This window comes from Xenopus laevis, chromosome 9_10L, assembly GCF_017654675.1.
Source record: "Xenopus laevis strain J_2021 chromosome 9_10L, Xenopus_laevis_v10.1, whole genome shotgun sequence".
NCBI classification, from domain to species: Eukaryota; Metazoa; Chordata; class Amphibia; order Anura; family Pipidae; genus Xenopus; species Xenopus laevis.
In genome coordinates, this window is record NC_054387.1 from 13,950,499 (window position 1) to 13,968,275 (window position 17,777).

Here is a 17,777-nt window from a genome sequence, read left to right on the forward strand (position 1 = left end):
TTTCTAAAGGCACCCAGCCCAGGCGTTACAAGTCATTTGTGCAACTGTGTGACATATCCCATAGAAACCAATGATACCGATCTGTAGCCTGCTCTAATGGCAGTTCTTTTATTGAGAAAATGCTGCAACACAGCGACTTTAAGCTGCAGCATGCCTTGCAGCAGTTACAAGTATAACTACCATGATCCTCACCCAATGAATGATGGGAACTGTAATCCTTTTAATTAGAAAGAAAAAAAAGGCACCAGGTAAATTAGGTTATAAATAAAGTATCATTGTAAGCATCTGCCTAAAATCCATTCATTACACATGCAATTGCTACTAAAAGTAACAGCGTTTGTTTATCCCTTTCTGTTTTCTGGTTCTGACTCTTGAAACATTGTAGCAGAAGTCAGTTCTCTTCCAGGTCTGTTGCTGGCTTTAGTTAAAAACTACAACTCCCAGAATCTAGATTTTTTTTTTTTTTTGTACCGTCCCTTTCTGGTTCTGACTCTTGAAACGTAGCAAAAGTCAGTTCTCTTGCAGTTCTGTTGCTGGCTTTAGTTAAAAACTACAACTCCCAGAAGGCTATATGATTTTTTTTTTTGGATTTTTTATTTTTTGTACCGTCTCTTTCTGCTCCCTGGTTCTGACTCTTGAAACATGGTAGCAGGTCAGTTCTCTTCCAGTTCTGTTGCTGGCTTTAGTTAAAAACTACAACTCCCAGAAGGCTAGATGATATTTTTTTTTTATACCGTCCCTTTCTGGTTCTGACTCTTGAAACATTGTAGCAGAAGTCAGTTCTCTTTCAGGTCTGTTGCTGGCTTTAGTTAAAAACTACAACTCCCAGAAGGCTAGAGGATTTTTTTTGCACCTCCCTCCTCCAAAGGGAAGGTTCTGGGAGGGGTGTGTTCTGTGGCTGGTGGGCGGGGCTGTGGCTGAGTACAAAGGCTTGGGAAGTATGCTCCTCTTAGCATATTAGCAGAGCCAGCTCAGACCCAGAGAGAGCGCTGGCCAGAACAGATGGTGCATGGAGTTTCTCTAGCACCTTCCCACCTGCTACACAGCTCTGCATTAACTACCTCTTTACCCACTACTGCTGGCACTCTTTAACCGGCACCCTTTTTATTTTATTATAGAAGCATTGCGACATTTTTATATAAAATAAGGATTTAGCGAAAGAAAGAGAATATTTTTTTTGTATCTGTTTTGTATCTATTCCCTGGAGTTAGAGGGGCAGCCTGCGAAGATTTGGATGTTTTTTTTATAAGGGCTGGTGAATTTGCCTGTGACCATGCACACCGTGCAAAAAGACACAACTTTCACCAAGATTTTTGTAGGGGGTCTCCCGTATCACACAACGGATGCCTCCCTCAGTAAATATTTTGAGGTTTTTGGGGATATTGACGAGGCGGTGGTCATTACGGACAGACAGACGGCAAAGTCGAGGGGATACGGCTTTGTAAGTATTTGAGATGGGGTTAAATAGGAGAATTGATGTATTCAAATATCTCTACTGGGCTGTGTAATGAGGGGGTTAAAAACAACTTGCAAAGGATGGAGTCTCTGCTTCTCTGAGACAGAGGCCCAGAATAGCAAAAACTCAGCCCTAGGGGTTGGCAACCTCTGCCGGTCCACTCTACAATTCCCTGCATCCTCTATAGGCTTCGCTGTGGGGTTTGTAGTTCGACAAGATCAGAGGCACCAGACATTGTTTCTCCCAATGCTTTATTTACCAGCAGGTGGAAAGGTAGATTTATCAGGGCTGTGTTTACTAAACCTGCAGTTGGTAGAATGATCAGCGTAGTTTAACCCATTGTGTCTGTGAGGGGAGACTGCGAGTGGCCCTGCTTATGTGCAGATGTGTAACGTAAAATTAAACATATATGTATATATGTGTATATATATATATATATATATATATATATATATATATATATATATATGTATATGTGTATATGTGTGTATATATGTGTTTAATTCATCTAAGAAGAGACTGCATGCTAGAGACTTCAATGGAGAATATATTTTATTATATATTTATTAATCAGCTTAATGCTAAGTATCAAATATTTGAGCAAAAGTATAAACTGTATGAAGGTGTCTTTTTATAGCCTGGGCTACTACGTTTATATCTATAATATAACTAAGCATTGTGCAACATATTATCTTATAACAAACCGTGCAACACAATCAATACAATTTAATTACAGCAAGTGAGAGAGACAATCTCCGGTTCCTTGGACCCTGAGAGTTTGACAGATCTATAGAAATATTGGTTAACAGTCACCCTACTATAGTTCCAGGGGTACCCAGGACACACCTAAGCACTTGCCCCAAATCTCCTCCTAACTGGCCTTCAGACTGGGCCCCCTTAGCTCATAACAAGGTTACAGATATATAGAAACATTGGGGTAACAGTCACCCTGCTATAGTTCCAGGGGTAGCCAGGGTACAAATAAACACTCACCCCAAATCTGACCCGAATTGGCCTTTAGGCTGGGCCCACTTAGCTCATAACAAGGTTACAGATATATAGAACCCTCTAATGCTTGAATTAGTAGCTTTGGGAGAATGAGAGAACCTTTAGTAAAGGTTATTGATCAGCTGTATGGGAGGCTGCAGGTGTCAATGCTGGGATACAAGTTAAATAATGGCAACACAGACATTTCAGCAGGCCTCCAACCAGACCTTGTCTATCTCCCACCCCCACATATTGGAATTCAGTTGGGGAAGGTTCTGTTTGCAAACACACAGGTACCTTGATAAACATGTTTGTGATCATAATATTTGGACTGTGTTTTGCAAGACGCATCTTCCACCCAACTTTCTTGGCCATAAAGACAGAGGAGAAGCCGGTATTTAGAAATACAGATGCTTGACGGCAGAAAAAAAAATCATAGTAGTAATTTATAGTGTAAGAGCAGAAAATAAAGAAATAAATCCCCATTGTTTCCCTTAGACAGTACAGTATGTGGGTATAGAATAGATTATTGTGTGCCCAGAACATTCCTTCTCTGTATATTTGTATTTATACATATGGGAAGGAGGTGCCATATTGTTTCCCTTAGACAGTACAGTATGAGGGTATCGCTTATTGTGTGCCCAGAACATTCCTTCTCTGTATATTTGTATTTATACATATGGGAAGGAGATGCCATATTGATTCCCTTAGACAGTACAGTATGAGGGTATAGCTTAGTGTGCCCAGAACATTCCTCCTCTGTATATTTTTATTTATACATATAGGAAGGAGGTGCCATATTGTTTCTCTTAGACAGTACAGTATGAGGGTAGAGCTTATTGTATGCCCAGAACATTCCTCCTCTGTATATTTGTATTTATACATATGGGAAGGAGGTGCAAAATTGTACACTGTACAGCTTATTGTATGTCCAGGGCATTCCTCTTCTGTTTACCTTAGAATTGTAAGTTTTTGCAAGAAGTGCCCCCTGATCCTATTCTTGGTCTGTAACCCTTGTTTTTGTAAATTATTGTAAGACCCCCGTTCATTATGGATTAATGTAAAAACATTGCATAACTTGCTGGCTCTATATAAGTAAAAGATGATGATGATGATAGTAGTAGAGGTTTCCCATTATGCTTATCCTCCATGTCATGGGATGCTATTGTTTTGTTTTTCTTGGCAACCAGCTGTTCCTTCGTTCCAAAAAGCTTATAAATAGGTACATTTTTATTTTAAAGGAACAACTATTACTTTAGGTTAAATTGCATTATCTGTAAGAGCCACTAGCACTATTTACAGATCTATAAGTAACAAGTTTCTGCTACTAAAAAAAATTGACATTTTTAGAGAAACTATATTCCATGGCTGAAGCCATGTTGTTCCTGTGCATGGCAGGGTTTATGATCACATGATCTGGATAAGCCTATTGCCTCTGTTTACAAAGCAGCTGCTTTGCTGAGCAATAGTCATGTGACATTGGCAGTGAACTTGCCATGAATGAGAAGCAACTAGCATACTGTGTACACTTTAAAGGAGAGGTTTCACATGGGGTGGAATATCAGCTGGCATTTTTTTTTTAAAGGGGCTTCACAATGCTCATAAATCCTTGTGCTGCCTCCTATAAAGGGATATAGGAAAGCATGTTCAGTTCTATCACTTTCAACCAAATAGGACATGACAGGGCAATTAAGTGCGACAGCTGCACAACATTGGCTGAACTCTACCCCATGGTCATTTAGCATAAGGGGCTCCTTTTGAAGGACAAGGTCCCTTTAAGGAGTGATGTTTCAAACATCTACTTTTACTTGTGTTTATAGTGATGCATCTGCCAATTGTTGTGGTGGGTTTCAGAACAAGAGAGCGGCAGCTCTTCCCTCCATCGGCAGGCAAGAAGCGTAAAGAGGGTATGGGAATAGATTTCATTTGACTAACTGGTGACGTCACAATGGGTCTCCAGAATATGCAGGTGTCACTTTCATTACCGAAAGCTGCAAACTCGTTGTGGTTTCCCTGTTGCCTGGCTGGGTTTGCAGACTTTGTCATTGGGAAAAAAAAGGGCTTTCAGATAGGCAAATTATTATGGCAGGTCTAGCTGGGAATTGCCATATTAAGTGGTTTAATGTCCCTTGTGTTGAGAGTAACATTTATGGAAGTTTACAGCAACTAAAGGGCCACACACTAGACAGCATTGGGCTACATCATATCAACAGTTCTACCTCTTTAAGGAGTAATAGTATGAATGTTTCTGGTTGTTACGTTGTTTCATCTCTCATCTTTATTTCTTTCCCTGCCCTGTTATTCTCCCATGTAACAATTACATCCCAAGGAGACACACTAGAGAGGGATTTTCTATCCTAAACTGCTGTGTAAGGGGATCCATTCCAGGGAATGGAATTTTTATATACTGGACTTGCTGTACCAGCCCAGAGGTGCTCTATCTATCTATCTATCTATCGGATAAGATGTGATATTTGATAAATAAATCAACACAGTTTCACTAAACTACAGAGAGTGCTGATCTTATGTTCATGTATTATCCCTATTTGGATTGTGCACCTCTGGCTTCATCCTTGGATTGAGTGCAGGCAATCCAAGGATAATTTTTTTTTTTTTTTTTTTTTTTTTTTTTAAATTTCATTGTAGTTTCTGAATGATTTGGTTTACTGTTTTCTCCAGGGTGTGACTAGAAATGCTATCCAGTTGTTGGGGTCAGCGACCCTGGACATTGAAAAGACAGACTAAATGAGAGGCTGGAGATTTTTATTGCTGCTGCTTCAATGAGTAGCATAGTGTGTGGAAGAGATCAATAACTCATCAGTCATCTCTTTACTCACTGGTACATGGGAGCCAGCATGTGAGGATATTAGCACAGCAGCACCTATAGTAGCAGTGGGATAATGGCACAGCAGTGCCTATATTAGCAGTGGGGATAATAGCACAGCAGCACCTATAGTATCAGTGGGATAATAGCACAGCAGCGCCTAAAGTAGCAGTGGAATAATAGCACAGCAGCGCCTATAGTAGCAGTGGAATAATAGCACAGCAGCGCCTATAGTAGCAGTGGAATAATAGCACAACAGCACCTATAGTAGCAGTGGAATAATAGCACAGCAGCGCCTATAGTAGCAGTGGAATAATAGCACAGCAGCGCCTATAGTAGCAGTGGAATAATAGCACAGCAGCGCCTATAGTAGCAGTGGAATTATAGCATAGCAGCGCCTATAGTAGCAGTGGGATAATAGCACAGCAGCACCTATAGTAGCAGTGGGATAATGGCACAGCAGCACCTATAGTAGCAGTAGGATAATAGCAACACAGCAGCATTTAGTCTGAAGTTGAATGAAAATGACAAGCCGGTTAACAATTGATATACTAATTGGTCACTAGGGGCAGCTCTCCTTTATTACATACAAATGCTAAAACTCTGTTCAGAAGGACCAAAGGCAACAGGTTTAACTGGTTGCTTATGGAAATCCTACTTATTATAGGGGTTATAAGGTGCAGTGACAGACGTCTCATTAAACACCTGTTTCTCTAACTCCAGGTGACTATGTCAGACCGAGCTGCCGCAGAAAGAGCATGCAAAGACCCAAACCCCATTATTGATGGCCGCAAAGCTAACGTCAACCTTGCGTACTTAGGAGCCAAGCCAAGGAACCTGCAGAGCGGTAAGAACCAGGCTTTCTCTGCACCAACTCTATACCATATAGGTAGTAAGATGCTGAGAGTTGTATAACTAAGCACAATTCAGCAGGAACAGCCCCCTAAGTTTGCTCATATTCTGTATACAGAGATACCATAAAGCTATGGCAGCATAGGTATTCCCTGTACAGAGCACAGTTCAGCAGGAACAGCCAGGGGCGCTCCACCAATGAGGCGAGTTGAGACACTCGCCTCAGGCGGCAGCGCCCCCCTGGTTACCAGGGGCGGCAAAAATGCCGCTCCTGGTAACTAAGAGCCGAATTTCCGGTTTTCAACCCGGAAATTCGGCTCTTCTAGTGCAGAGAGCGCAAACGCGCTCTCTGCACTAGCGTCGTGCAGCGCCCCGACCCCCTCCTGCGCAGAAAATGTGAGCGCCGTGAGGAGGGGTCGGGGCGGCAACGGAAGGCCGCCTCAGGCGGCATAAAGGCGCGGATCGGCGCTGGGAACAGCCCCTAAGTTTGCTCATTGTCTATTCACAGAGATACCATAAAACTATGGCAGCATAGGTATTCCCCTGTACTAAGCACAATTCAGCAGGAACAGCCCCATAAGTTTGCTCATAGCCCGTACAGAGAGATGCCATTAAACTATGGCAGCATAAGTATTCCCCTGTACTAAGCACAATTCATCAGGAACAGCCCCATAAATTTGCTCATAGTCTGTACAGAGAGATATAATTAAACTATGGCAGCATAGATATTCCCCTGTACTAAGCATAATTCAGCAGGAACAGCTCCTAAGTTTGCTCATAGCCTGTACAGAGAGATAACAATAAAACTGTATTTCTTTTTGCCCCAAGCACCACCAAGGTATTTGTATGTTTATTAAATATCTCTCTATGCCTCTTCCTTTTGCAGCATTTACTATAGGAGTCCAGCAGTTACACCCAGCCTTCATCCAGCGACCATTTGGGTAAGTGCACAACTACTCTTAAATTCTCCTTTTCAAAAATAGACTGGTTGGTCATCAAGTGATTTAGATGGTAACATTCTTTATCTGCTTTTCTCAACCAATTAGTGATTTGTGTTTTTTCTTATAATTCCCAGATGTTATTATTTTTACTGTTTATTGCTTTTTCTTCTGCTGGAAACGAGTTCCAACCTTCCACTCCCCTTTCAGCAATCTAGTACTACACTAAAGCCATTACAGGAGAGTCTCAGGGCTTGGTGTCTTTTTTTTTTTTTTTCCCAGGAGAAATATCTTTATTATGCGATTTTATTTTTTATGCTATCATTTGCTAATATTTATTTGCGATTTAACTGTTGGTATCTTGAATATGAACTTAGAAACTTGCAATTGGTCTTTGTGTGTTTTAATATGTATTTTAATTAGATGTTTGCTTTTAAGCAGGTTTCCCATAAATGGTGTTGGCTGGTTGCTATGGGCTACTAGACCTTTTTGTCACTATATTCTACGACCCCTGAGAGAATATATAATGGTGCTTTAGAGAGAGACTGTATAGCTGTATAAAAGATGTTGTGCATACCCCTCCCCCTCCCCTTTGAATTATGGTCTCTTGGCAGTACCCAACCCTAGAGGCCCAGCTAGCATGACTGAGCCGTTGGAAGTGCTATCAGACAGATGTTGTGCGAGGTCTCTGGCTCACTTGTATAGAAGCCTATTGTCTGGCCTTTTGTATACAGCGTCCCCCACTCCCAGCACCCTCCCTTTATTCTTTTCTCTCCACAACACTAGAAACGTCCTTTTAATTAGTCAGCAGCTGTTCTAGAAAGCACGAGGGGAGTGGGACACTGAATGTCCTAACAAAGCTTCCACTTAACCCTTGCACCTGCCCCATGTGATCATCCACCTACATTTTGCCAGAAGCTTCAGGGTTAACTGAGCATTCTGTCCCAATGACTGCACAGATCCTATATGATCCCCATTGTAAGCAGCAGTCCTGTCCTGCTTTATGGCTGAGATTCTAGCTATCTGTATAACAGAGCATTCTGTCCCAGTGGATTCACAGATCCGATCTGATCCCCCCTTAGAAGCAGCAGTCCTTCCCTGCTTTATGGCAGTTGAGATTCTAGCTATCTGTATTACAGAGCATTCTGTCCCAGTGGCTGCACCTGATCACCATTGTAAGCAGCAGTCCTGCCCTGCTTTATGGCAGCTGAGATTCTAGCTATCTGTATAACAGAGCATTCTGTCCCAGTGGCTACACAGATCCTATCTGATCCCCATTGTAAGCAGCAGTCCTGCCCTGCTTTATGGCTGAGATTCTAGCTATCTGTATAACAGAGCATTCTGTCCCAGTGGCTGCACAGATCCTATCTGATCCCCATAGTAAGCAGCAGTCCTGTCCTGCTTTATGGCTGAGATTCTAGCTATCTGTATAACAGATAATTCTGTCCCAGTGGCACAGAAGTTGTATTGACTATGGTGAAACATTCACCCATCTTTTGGATGATTTTCCAGCTTAGTGCTGACTTCATGTTTGTTTTTATGGGATCCCTGGGTTTGAAGAAGTTATGGGCTAATTATTAAATCATAGTGGCCTATAGATACTGGCTGGACCAAGACCACACCTCAACCATGAAGTCCTTGGCAACTGTTATAGCCCTGTGTATGGGCAGTTTTCCATGTGTGTGGGTGTGTACAGATAGATCTGAGTATGGTGCAGGGGGAAGAACCGGTCTGAATTAACTGACAGATTTCACTGTTTAGTGTCACTTCCCCTTAAATGATCCATAATTTGAATATTTTTGTAACGTATGCAAAACAGATTGTTGTATGCAAAGGGTGGGGTGAATGCCTTACCTTTTGCCCCCCTTCCCATTGCTTTCTTTTTATTCTATGTGAGTCCTTGTGTCACCCTGGTACTGAGACCAATAAAGGAGAATGAAAGGCTGTATTTACTTGGGAGTGCCAAAAGTTAGGCATCAGAAATTATTCTATTTACTTACCTGACACTAGGGTTGCCATCTTTTCTGGAAAAAAATACCGGCCTCCTGTATATTTATCTTTTTTTCCCTATTAATAACTTTGGGATCAACCATCATTTTACCAACCCGGCCAGTAAAATACTTGTCAGATGGCAACCCTACCTGACACCCTGGACTGGTGCTCCTATCAGCAGAAAAGTGCACCGACCCGGGGGTTATTCCAGCGAGCACCATGGAGCGATCCTCTACTGTCTTTTTTTTTTTTCTTGCATGGTTGTGCAGTAGAGCGAAAAGATGACCTTTAATAAAGAAGTTGGCTATTTCTTTCTACTGTGCATGTGTCAATAGCTCTGTGATGCTCACTGGTATAATCCCAAACTGGTGCAGTTTTCTGCTGATAGGAGCACCGGCACAGGGTGTGAGGTAAGTAGATACAATCACTTGAGGGTGCCTAACTTCTGGCACCACCAAGTAAATAACGCCTTTCCTTTTTTAGGCTAAATACTCCTTATTATTTTTTTTATCTGATCAAGGTGTAATTGGCACATTTCTCTGGTTCCCAAGCTGAAATTTTCTTTTGTTATATGAAGAATAAACAGTTCCTGTTACCCTAACAGGATGGGTCGGATGAGGCCGTGTGTGTTGTGTAAGCAGACTTGGCTGGGGCTTGTTAAAGTCCCCAAAAGTGTTGGCTGAAATCTGCAGGCCCTATGCAGGCAATAGCCTCTTCCTGTTTGCACCTGAGCCGATATAATGGTTCTGGGTGCAGACACATTCGGCTGATTTTGACTTAGAATTAAGATAGTTTGGATTCTCAATCCGAAATCGGCTTAAGTGTGCTTGCACCCGAGCCAATACAATGGTTCTGGGTGCAAACAGAAAGAGGCTACTGCCTGTGTAGGTGCTGATTCTTAGCCTGAGGATTTAAGCCCCTGTCTACCATAAGCTTAAGGTCCCCTGTGAGAGGGAACCCAGGCAGCATGGGGAAAAAATTGTTCAGTAGGCAAATGAGGCTTTTAACCTCATGAGCAGTAGGTTTGTGTGTGGGGTTTTTTTTTTTTTTTGGTTTTTTTTGTTTCGTTGCTTGCTCCTAACCTAGACGTCTTGCTCAACGACTTCCCCAGGCTTCCCTTCTATTCTTCCTCTCTGAGCTGCCCAGCACTCGTGGGATCCTTTAGAAAGTACATTCTCACTCTTGGTTACTAGAAGAAGAGCGACTTCTGCGTGGAACTCACAGCCACGTGACCAGATCGGTGTGTGTCTCTTCCTGTTTGCGGTACAGCTGAGTGTCTGGAAACCAGCCTGTGGGATGCCGTTGTCTTTTACTGACCTTTTTCTATACATTAAAGCAGGGATCCCCAACCTCTTGAACCCATGAGCAACATTTAGAAGTAAAAGGAGTTGGGGAGCAACACTAGCATGAAAAATGTTGTTGGGGTTCCAATTAAGTGTTGTGATTGGCCATTTGGTAGCCCCTATGTGGATTGTCAGCCTACAGTGAGACTCTGTTTGGCAGTGCACCTGGTTTTTATATAACCAAAACTTGTTGAAAAATAAACACCTGCTTTGAGGCCACTGGGAGCAACATCCGTGGGGTTGGTGAGCAACATGTTGAGCTACTGGTCGGGGATCACTGCATTAAAGGAATACTGAAACAATATAACAGTTAGTAGTAGACTCTGATACATGCCACTTTGCTGTGGGTTACAATAAATAACAGCCCACCCCGTGCATTAGGAGTGCAACTCCCTCCCTGCTTCTGCATCCCACCCAGCATTGTATTCCTGCACTAACAATAGAGTCACTATCCGCACCCTGGTGTAGTAACTGGTGCCAATTAGCCCGGGATGCAGAAAGAGCTGCCTCACCCCCTCCTTGCTGCCCCTGATATGCAAACGAGACTTAATGCTTCTGCCTGGAGTCTCCAGCAGGGACGTCTGCACTTGGGGGCTCTAAATGTTTAGTGGCACAGCTGTAGCAAGGGACGTGTGAAAGTGACACTATAGCAGGCAGCTCTGTATCTGTACCCCCTGTGTGAGTCTGAGCTGGATAAGGAGGGGCACTAGTATCGCACACACCAAAAGGTGCTCACTTTGTCCCCATGGTACATCCTGTCTAGGGTTGCCACCTTTTCTGGAAAAAAAAAAATACCGGCCTTTCTATATATTTATCTTTTTTCCCTATTAATAACATTGGGATCAACCATAATTTTTACCGGCGAGGCCGGTAAAATACTAGCCAGGAGGCAACCTTAACCCTGTCCCATCCATTTGTGATCTGCCATGAGCTACTAATCTACCCCACCTATTCTGGATCCAGCGATCCATGAAAATGCGTGTGTCTTGCACTAGTTGTTGCCCAACATTCCACACAAGCCTCCTGTCATTTCTCATGCTCTGACTTCTGTTAAAGGGATACTGTCATGGGGGAAAAAAGTTTTTGTTTTTTCCAAAAAAGTTAATAATGCTGCTTCAGTAGAATTATGCACTGAAATCAATTTCTCAAAAGCGCAAACAGATTTTTTTTATTTTTTTTTTTTATATTTAATTTTGAAGTCTGACATGGGAATAGACATATTGTCAGTTTCCCAGCTGCCCCCAGTCATGTGACTTGTGCTTTGGAGTGATATCACCCCCTCCCTTTCCCCCCAGCAGCCTAACAGAACAATGGGAAGGTAACCAGATAACCGCTCCGTAACACAAGATAACAGCTGCCTGGTGGATCTAAAGGTGGCCATACACGTGCAGATTAAAGCTGCCGATATCGGTCCTTTTAGACCGATTCGGCAGTTTATATGTCCATGTGTGGGGGCTCCCGACGGGTCCTTCCAATCTATATCAGGCCAAAAATCGTCCAGATATCGATCGGTCAAGTTTGATTCTTTTTTTTTGTATGATCCAGGACTGCATCGGCTAGTTGATGCCGTCCTGCAACCCGTCGGAGCCCATTCCTAGAATTGTAATCCGATATTGCCCATCCGTTAGTGGGCATATCGGGTTAAGATCCGCTCGTTTGGCGACCTTGCCAAACGAGCGGATCTTATAGTGTATGGCCACCATAAGAACAACACTCAATAATAAAATCCAGGTCCCACTGAGACGCATTCAGTTACTTTGAGTAGAAGAAACAACAGCCTGCCAGAAAGCAGTTCCATCCTTAAGTGCTGGCTCTTTCTAAAAACACATGACCAGGCAAAATGACCTACTCACCAATATTACAAAAAAAAAAAAAAAAAAATTCACTTGCTGGTTCAGGAATTCTATTTTATATTGTAGAGTGAATTATTTTCAGTGTAAACCTTTTAGTTTAGAAATTAAAATGACCGAATCATTTTAAAGTTCTACAGCCCTGTTTCCTTTGTAACCATGGAAAAGTCATTCACGTTTCCGTTTCTGCACTCTCCTTCGGCAGCGAAGGGGTTAGAGAGAGATTAGGGAGAGCCTGTATTGTTTGGACAGGACCAGCCTTAGTTTCCACTTAACCTCAGCCGTTGGCAGAGCAACAAAATAATAAATGAAAGGTACAAAGTGAAGAACAATTGGGAGGAAGACGGGGGTGTTCAAGGGGGCAGTGCAGAAAGCCCGGGGCCCCCAACTGGAAGGAAAAAATATATACATAAATCAAGGCTGTCCAACTGCTACACTCCAGCTGCTTTTGAGCTTCAGCTCCCAAAGCCCAGAATGCAACATTTAACAGGTCACCTTCTCTAACTCGGTGTTCTAGTGTGCTGCGTCTGCCATTATAAATGCTCCTGATATTCTGAAGGAGGTTGTTCCCTACTGTCTCTCCGACAAACATGCTCTCCGCTTCTCTTCTCCTGATGTTTATCTCGCCTGATAAATGGACTTACAACCCCTAGATATATTGATAAATGGACCTGTCCATGCCTGTATCTTAATTCTGCCCATGCGCTGGTGCTGTAGCTCTGGCCCATCATTCTGGTGCCTGTAAATAATTCTACTCCAAGTTTAGGTCACTGCTGTTATATGGGCTGTACATTCCATTGTGTTGTGCTTCAGTATTGTAATAGGTGTTGGGGTTAATGTAATCTGTCTGAAGTCAGATCAGACTGGCCATTTACAGACTGATGGAATTATATTGAAGCATTCCATGGACAGGACCCAGATGATCTATAGTTATGTATAATGGATATAGGTCAGTTCATTGATTGCCTACAACGTTGGCCAATGCATTGTGCGTCGACAGATGAGCGGCCTGAATAAACCAAACAAAAGCGATGACTGTATTGTAAATACTGTATGTAGCACTTGTACTGCGGCTGTCCATTTGGCCTGTAGGCTGGTCATTTAGATTGGGGCACAAGTTGGACAGCTATAAAGCCTTTTCTACTTGCTATTTCTTTGAGAAGAATAGTAAGACCCAAAATATTTAATATATAAATCCCAGTGCTAGTTTCTATTGGCCGCCTGCTATGTCAGACCATTGCTGATGGATTCACCAGGCCAATGCCCCTACTGACTTTTTATAATGAACATAGTTCTAGAATCAATGATTTTACCATCTGAACCAGTTTGGGATCGAAAAGTCGTGTTGGGCTCTCAAATAGGATATGTGATGGGGTCATTTTAATTTAAGTTCAAAATCATGGTAATAACTTAAGTCATAAAAGGACATAAAGCCAAGACCGAAGTGCTTTGCTGTTTGTTATAGTATTTTTAGTAATCTGCATCACTTTGAAAAACATGGGAGATAAAGGCATTTGAATATTTTGTATGAATGATTTAGAGGGGTGTTGAAGCTCGGTGCTGCTGTTGAGCTCCAACACCCCATGGAAAAGAAGAGCGTTTGCTCTACATAGCTAAATGCCTTCACCTATGCTTTCTATAATTTTGGATCTTCATACCTTAAGTCTACTAGAAAATCATGTAAACCATAAGGATTAATTATATCTTAGTTGGGACCAAGTACAAGGTACTGTTTTATTATTAGAGAAAAAGGAAATCATTTTTTAAAAATTCAGATTGATTGGATAAAATGGAGTCTGTGGTAATTTGCAATTTTCTGGATACCGGGTTTCCAGATAACAGATCCCATAACTTTACTACTGCCCCTTAAAGGAACAGTGAAAAAACCTAAAAAAATGTGTTTTAAAGAAATTACAATATAATGTAGTGTTGTCCTACACTGGTAAAAGCTGTGCGTTTGGTTCAGAAAGTCTACTATGGTTTATATAAACAAGCTGCTGTGTAGCCATGGGGGCAGCCATTCAAGCACATTATACACAGTAAATAACAGATAAGTACTACTATAGTTTTTATAAACAAGCTGCTGTGTAGCCATGGGGGCAGCCATTCAAAGCTGAAAAGGGAGAAAAGAAACGGAATACACAGCAGATAATGGGTAAATGCTGTAGTATACAATAGGATTCTTCAGAACTTACCTGTTATCTACTGTGTATCCTGTGCTTGAATGGCTGCCCCTATGGCTACACAGCCGCTTGTCTATATAAACTATAGTAGTCTTCCTGAAGTAAACACACAGCTTTTACCAGTGCAGGACAACACTGCATTAAATTGTCGTTGCTTTACAAACCTTTCATTTTTAGGTGCTACTGTTCCTTTAATGGTTCCAGTGCAACATAGCAGTAGGAGAAGTCACTTTGGCACGGAATTAAGTCCTCCATTTTTAAACCCAAAAAAACCCAAAACACTGATGAAAATGTGTCTTTTGCTTTGTTCCCTAGGCTGACACCACAGTATATCTACCCACCCACCATCGTCCAGCCAAGCATGGTCATCCCAACGCCGATCCCTTCCCTGCAGTCTCCATATATTGACTACAATGCTGCTACTCAAGCCTACACCCATTACACCACTGCGGCCTATGAACAGTATCCCTATGCAGCCTCGCCGGCCACCGGATACATGGGCTATGGATATACTAGCCCAGTCCAACAGCCACTTTCCACCACCACCGGAGCTCCTCCCACAGCGTACATCCAATACCAGCCTCAACAGCTCCAGCCTGACCGGATGCAGTAAAAAGCTCAGACACTAGATTCCTCGTTGCCCCTAGCCATGGATGGGGAGAAATGTAACAACAATAATAATACCAGATGGGAAAGTGTTGCTAATAACACAGTAAGAAAATGCTGCAGTCAAGTTCTGTGGATCCCAGCTTTCAGTTCTGTTTCAGGCAATATCAAGGTCATGGATTTCTTTGGCGGATTCCAGGCAAGAGGAGAAGCTTGTTGGCTGCAGAAGAATAAAACTGGGCGCCACTAACTCTTTGCCTCAACTCTGCAAAAAATTCAATAAAAACTTTCAAAAAAAAACACAAGGATCTTTATAAGGTACTCTGAACACCGAAATCATCAATATTATTATTATTTTGGGGACGGGGATAAAAACTGATACTCAGCGATGCCTTAAAGAAATAACTTCTTTTTTTTTTTTTGAATATTTATTGTGAAAAAAAAAAAAAAAAAACCTCGAACCCCCTATTTTTCACCTGAGCTGTGAATTGTTGACCGACTGTCAAGCAAGCACCCACCTCCCTAAATTATTGTATTCTAATTTTTTTTTTTTTTTTTTTTTTCTTAATTTGCTGACTATTTTCAATATGCAATTTGGCGGACTTGGGAGGGGAAAAAAAAAAAAACCTATCGGCGCTGGTTCGTCCGGCACAGGAAAGGCAAGAGGAGGGGCCGCCATAGTCAAAGCACTGTAATATTTTATTGTAACTGTTCATTCAGTTCAGATACTTTTATTAAAGTACATGCATAATTTCTGATGTCTTGTTATTGCGGCAGGTTAGGGACAGACGCAGTATTTACGGACAGATGAGTAACGTAAAATTTTTACAGCTGCGGTAACAGATTTTTTTTTTTTTTTATTTGCCTGTTAATTTTATTACTTTGAACAAAAGATGGTAAAATGTAAATATATATATATAAATATGCAAACAAACGGCACATTTTTATTTCTCCTTTATTCCCTATGAGTAGTAATGGTATGATGGACAAGGGGAAGATCTAATATCTGTGCTTCGTCTTCGCTTTCGATATTAAAGTATTGCAAATTTCAGTGGCTCATCAGAACCACTTAATGAGGATGTCTTTGGTTTTTTTTGTCAACCCAACCACATCCACGTTGGTTTGGAAACTCTAGTGCTGCTCATGAGATAAAAAAATAGTTTTTTAATTTTCTGTGCTCCCGACCTGATGATGAAAATTTGATCGTGTGCACGAATTAAGGGGAGGGGACTAGTGATGGGCGAATTTATTCACCAGACACAAATTTCCGCGGTTCGCCACTGGCAACAATTCTAGGCGCCCATTGACTTTAATGGGCGTCAGAATTGTCGTCAGCGTCCGAATTGTCGCTGGCGTCAAAAATATTTAGGCACCGGCGTCAAAATTCGTGTTTTGCGGGAAATTAGAGAATTTTTAGGCGAAATGGGAGAAATTCGCCAATCACTAGAGGGGACGGGGTGATGAACTGCAGCGAGCCCACTCTGTAAATCCAGCCCTGGCCACGGCAATGTTGCATGGAGTCTTTTTTTTTTTTTATGTGCGCCACAAAAACCTTTAAATTGCAAGATCCGTTTTTTTGGCAGTTATCCAACATGACATAAACGGAATAATTTTGCATTTATTTAAATACAAAAAATGTATAGGTTAACTTGGATTACTATGGATATTGGATAAACATTTTTTTTTATTATTATGCAATAATCAACCTACTTTATAATACAATAGTATCATTCTCTAAAGTTAAATAAGCCTTTATTTTATTAATTTTTTTTTTTTGTTTCAGTCATTTTCCCTAACCAAGCACTTTGTATGAAAGGTTTGTCTTGCCCATATCTGTGCCAGCAGGTTGTCTAGACTCCTATTGAGACTGTGACATCACATATTACATTACTTTTAGTTCAGCAAACTGCCCCCAACTGTTCAACACATTGGATACTGCATCATGGTATGTGGCCAATGAATGCAGCTTAAAACTATGATGTCACTGGATCCCTCTCTTTTTCAAAGCGAGGCTGGTTTCGCTATTGTCGGTCACTGGTTCAAGTCTTGGAAGCACTGAAATAATAATGGGAACTCTCCATTTGATGTTTTCTTAATATACTCCAAACTATTTGTATGTTATATTTGTAATGTTTGTGCTCATATATTGACTGTGAACAAAAAATGCAGAGTACAGATTCACAAATTGTATAATATTATTCCTATGTAAGCTGCACATTTGTAATGATTGTCATTGTAAATCCCTGCTGGTCATAGAATATACAGTTGACTAAAGGCAAAATGGTCACCTATTTACTGGGCTGTTACGATTTAAATCAAAATTGAAGGGGTTGTTTGCCTTTAAATAAATTTTTAGTATGATGTAGAGCGTGATATCCAAATTACCCTAGCAACCAAGCATTGATTTGACTTGAATAGTTTTTTTTTGTTTTTTTTTTTTTCTACTTGTGGTTTGCGTTATTTTTCATTTTATTTGGCAGCTCTCCAGTACAGGTATGGGACCTGTTATCCAGAATGATGGGGATTTTCAGATAATGGATCTTTCCGTAATTTGGATCTTCATACCTACTAGACAATCATGTAAACATTAAATAAACCCAATAGGCTTGTTCTGCTTCCAATAAGGATTAATTGTATCTTAGTTGGGATCAAGTACAATCTGTATTATTATTACAGAGAAAAAGGAAATTATTTTTAAAAAAAGGGATACCGCCTTTCCGTAATTCAGAGCTTTCCTGTTTCTGGA

The 17,777-nt window shown here is 41.4% G+C and overlaps 1 protein-coding gene across 1 annotated transcript; it reads left to right on the forward strand.

Annotated features, from left to right (window-relative positions):
* The first annotated feature begins 964 nt into the window (after nt 1–964).
* rbm38.L (RNA binding motif protein 38 L homeolog) lies at nt 965–15,464 on the forward strand. The gene is given in 4 exon segments (NM_001089144.1): nt 965–1,441; nt 5,991–6,114; nt 7,006–7,060; nt 14,741–15,464. Coding segments are annotated over 4 exon segments (645 nt in total). The 5' UTR covers nt 965–1,273; the 3' UTR covers nt 15,039–15,464.
* Nucleotides 15,465–17,777: the final 2,313 nt, after the last annotated feature.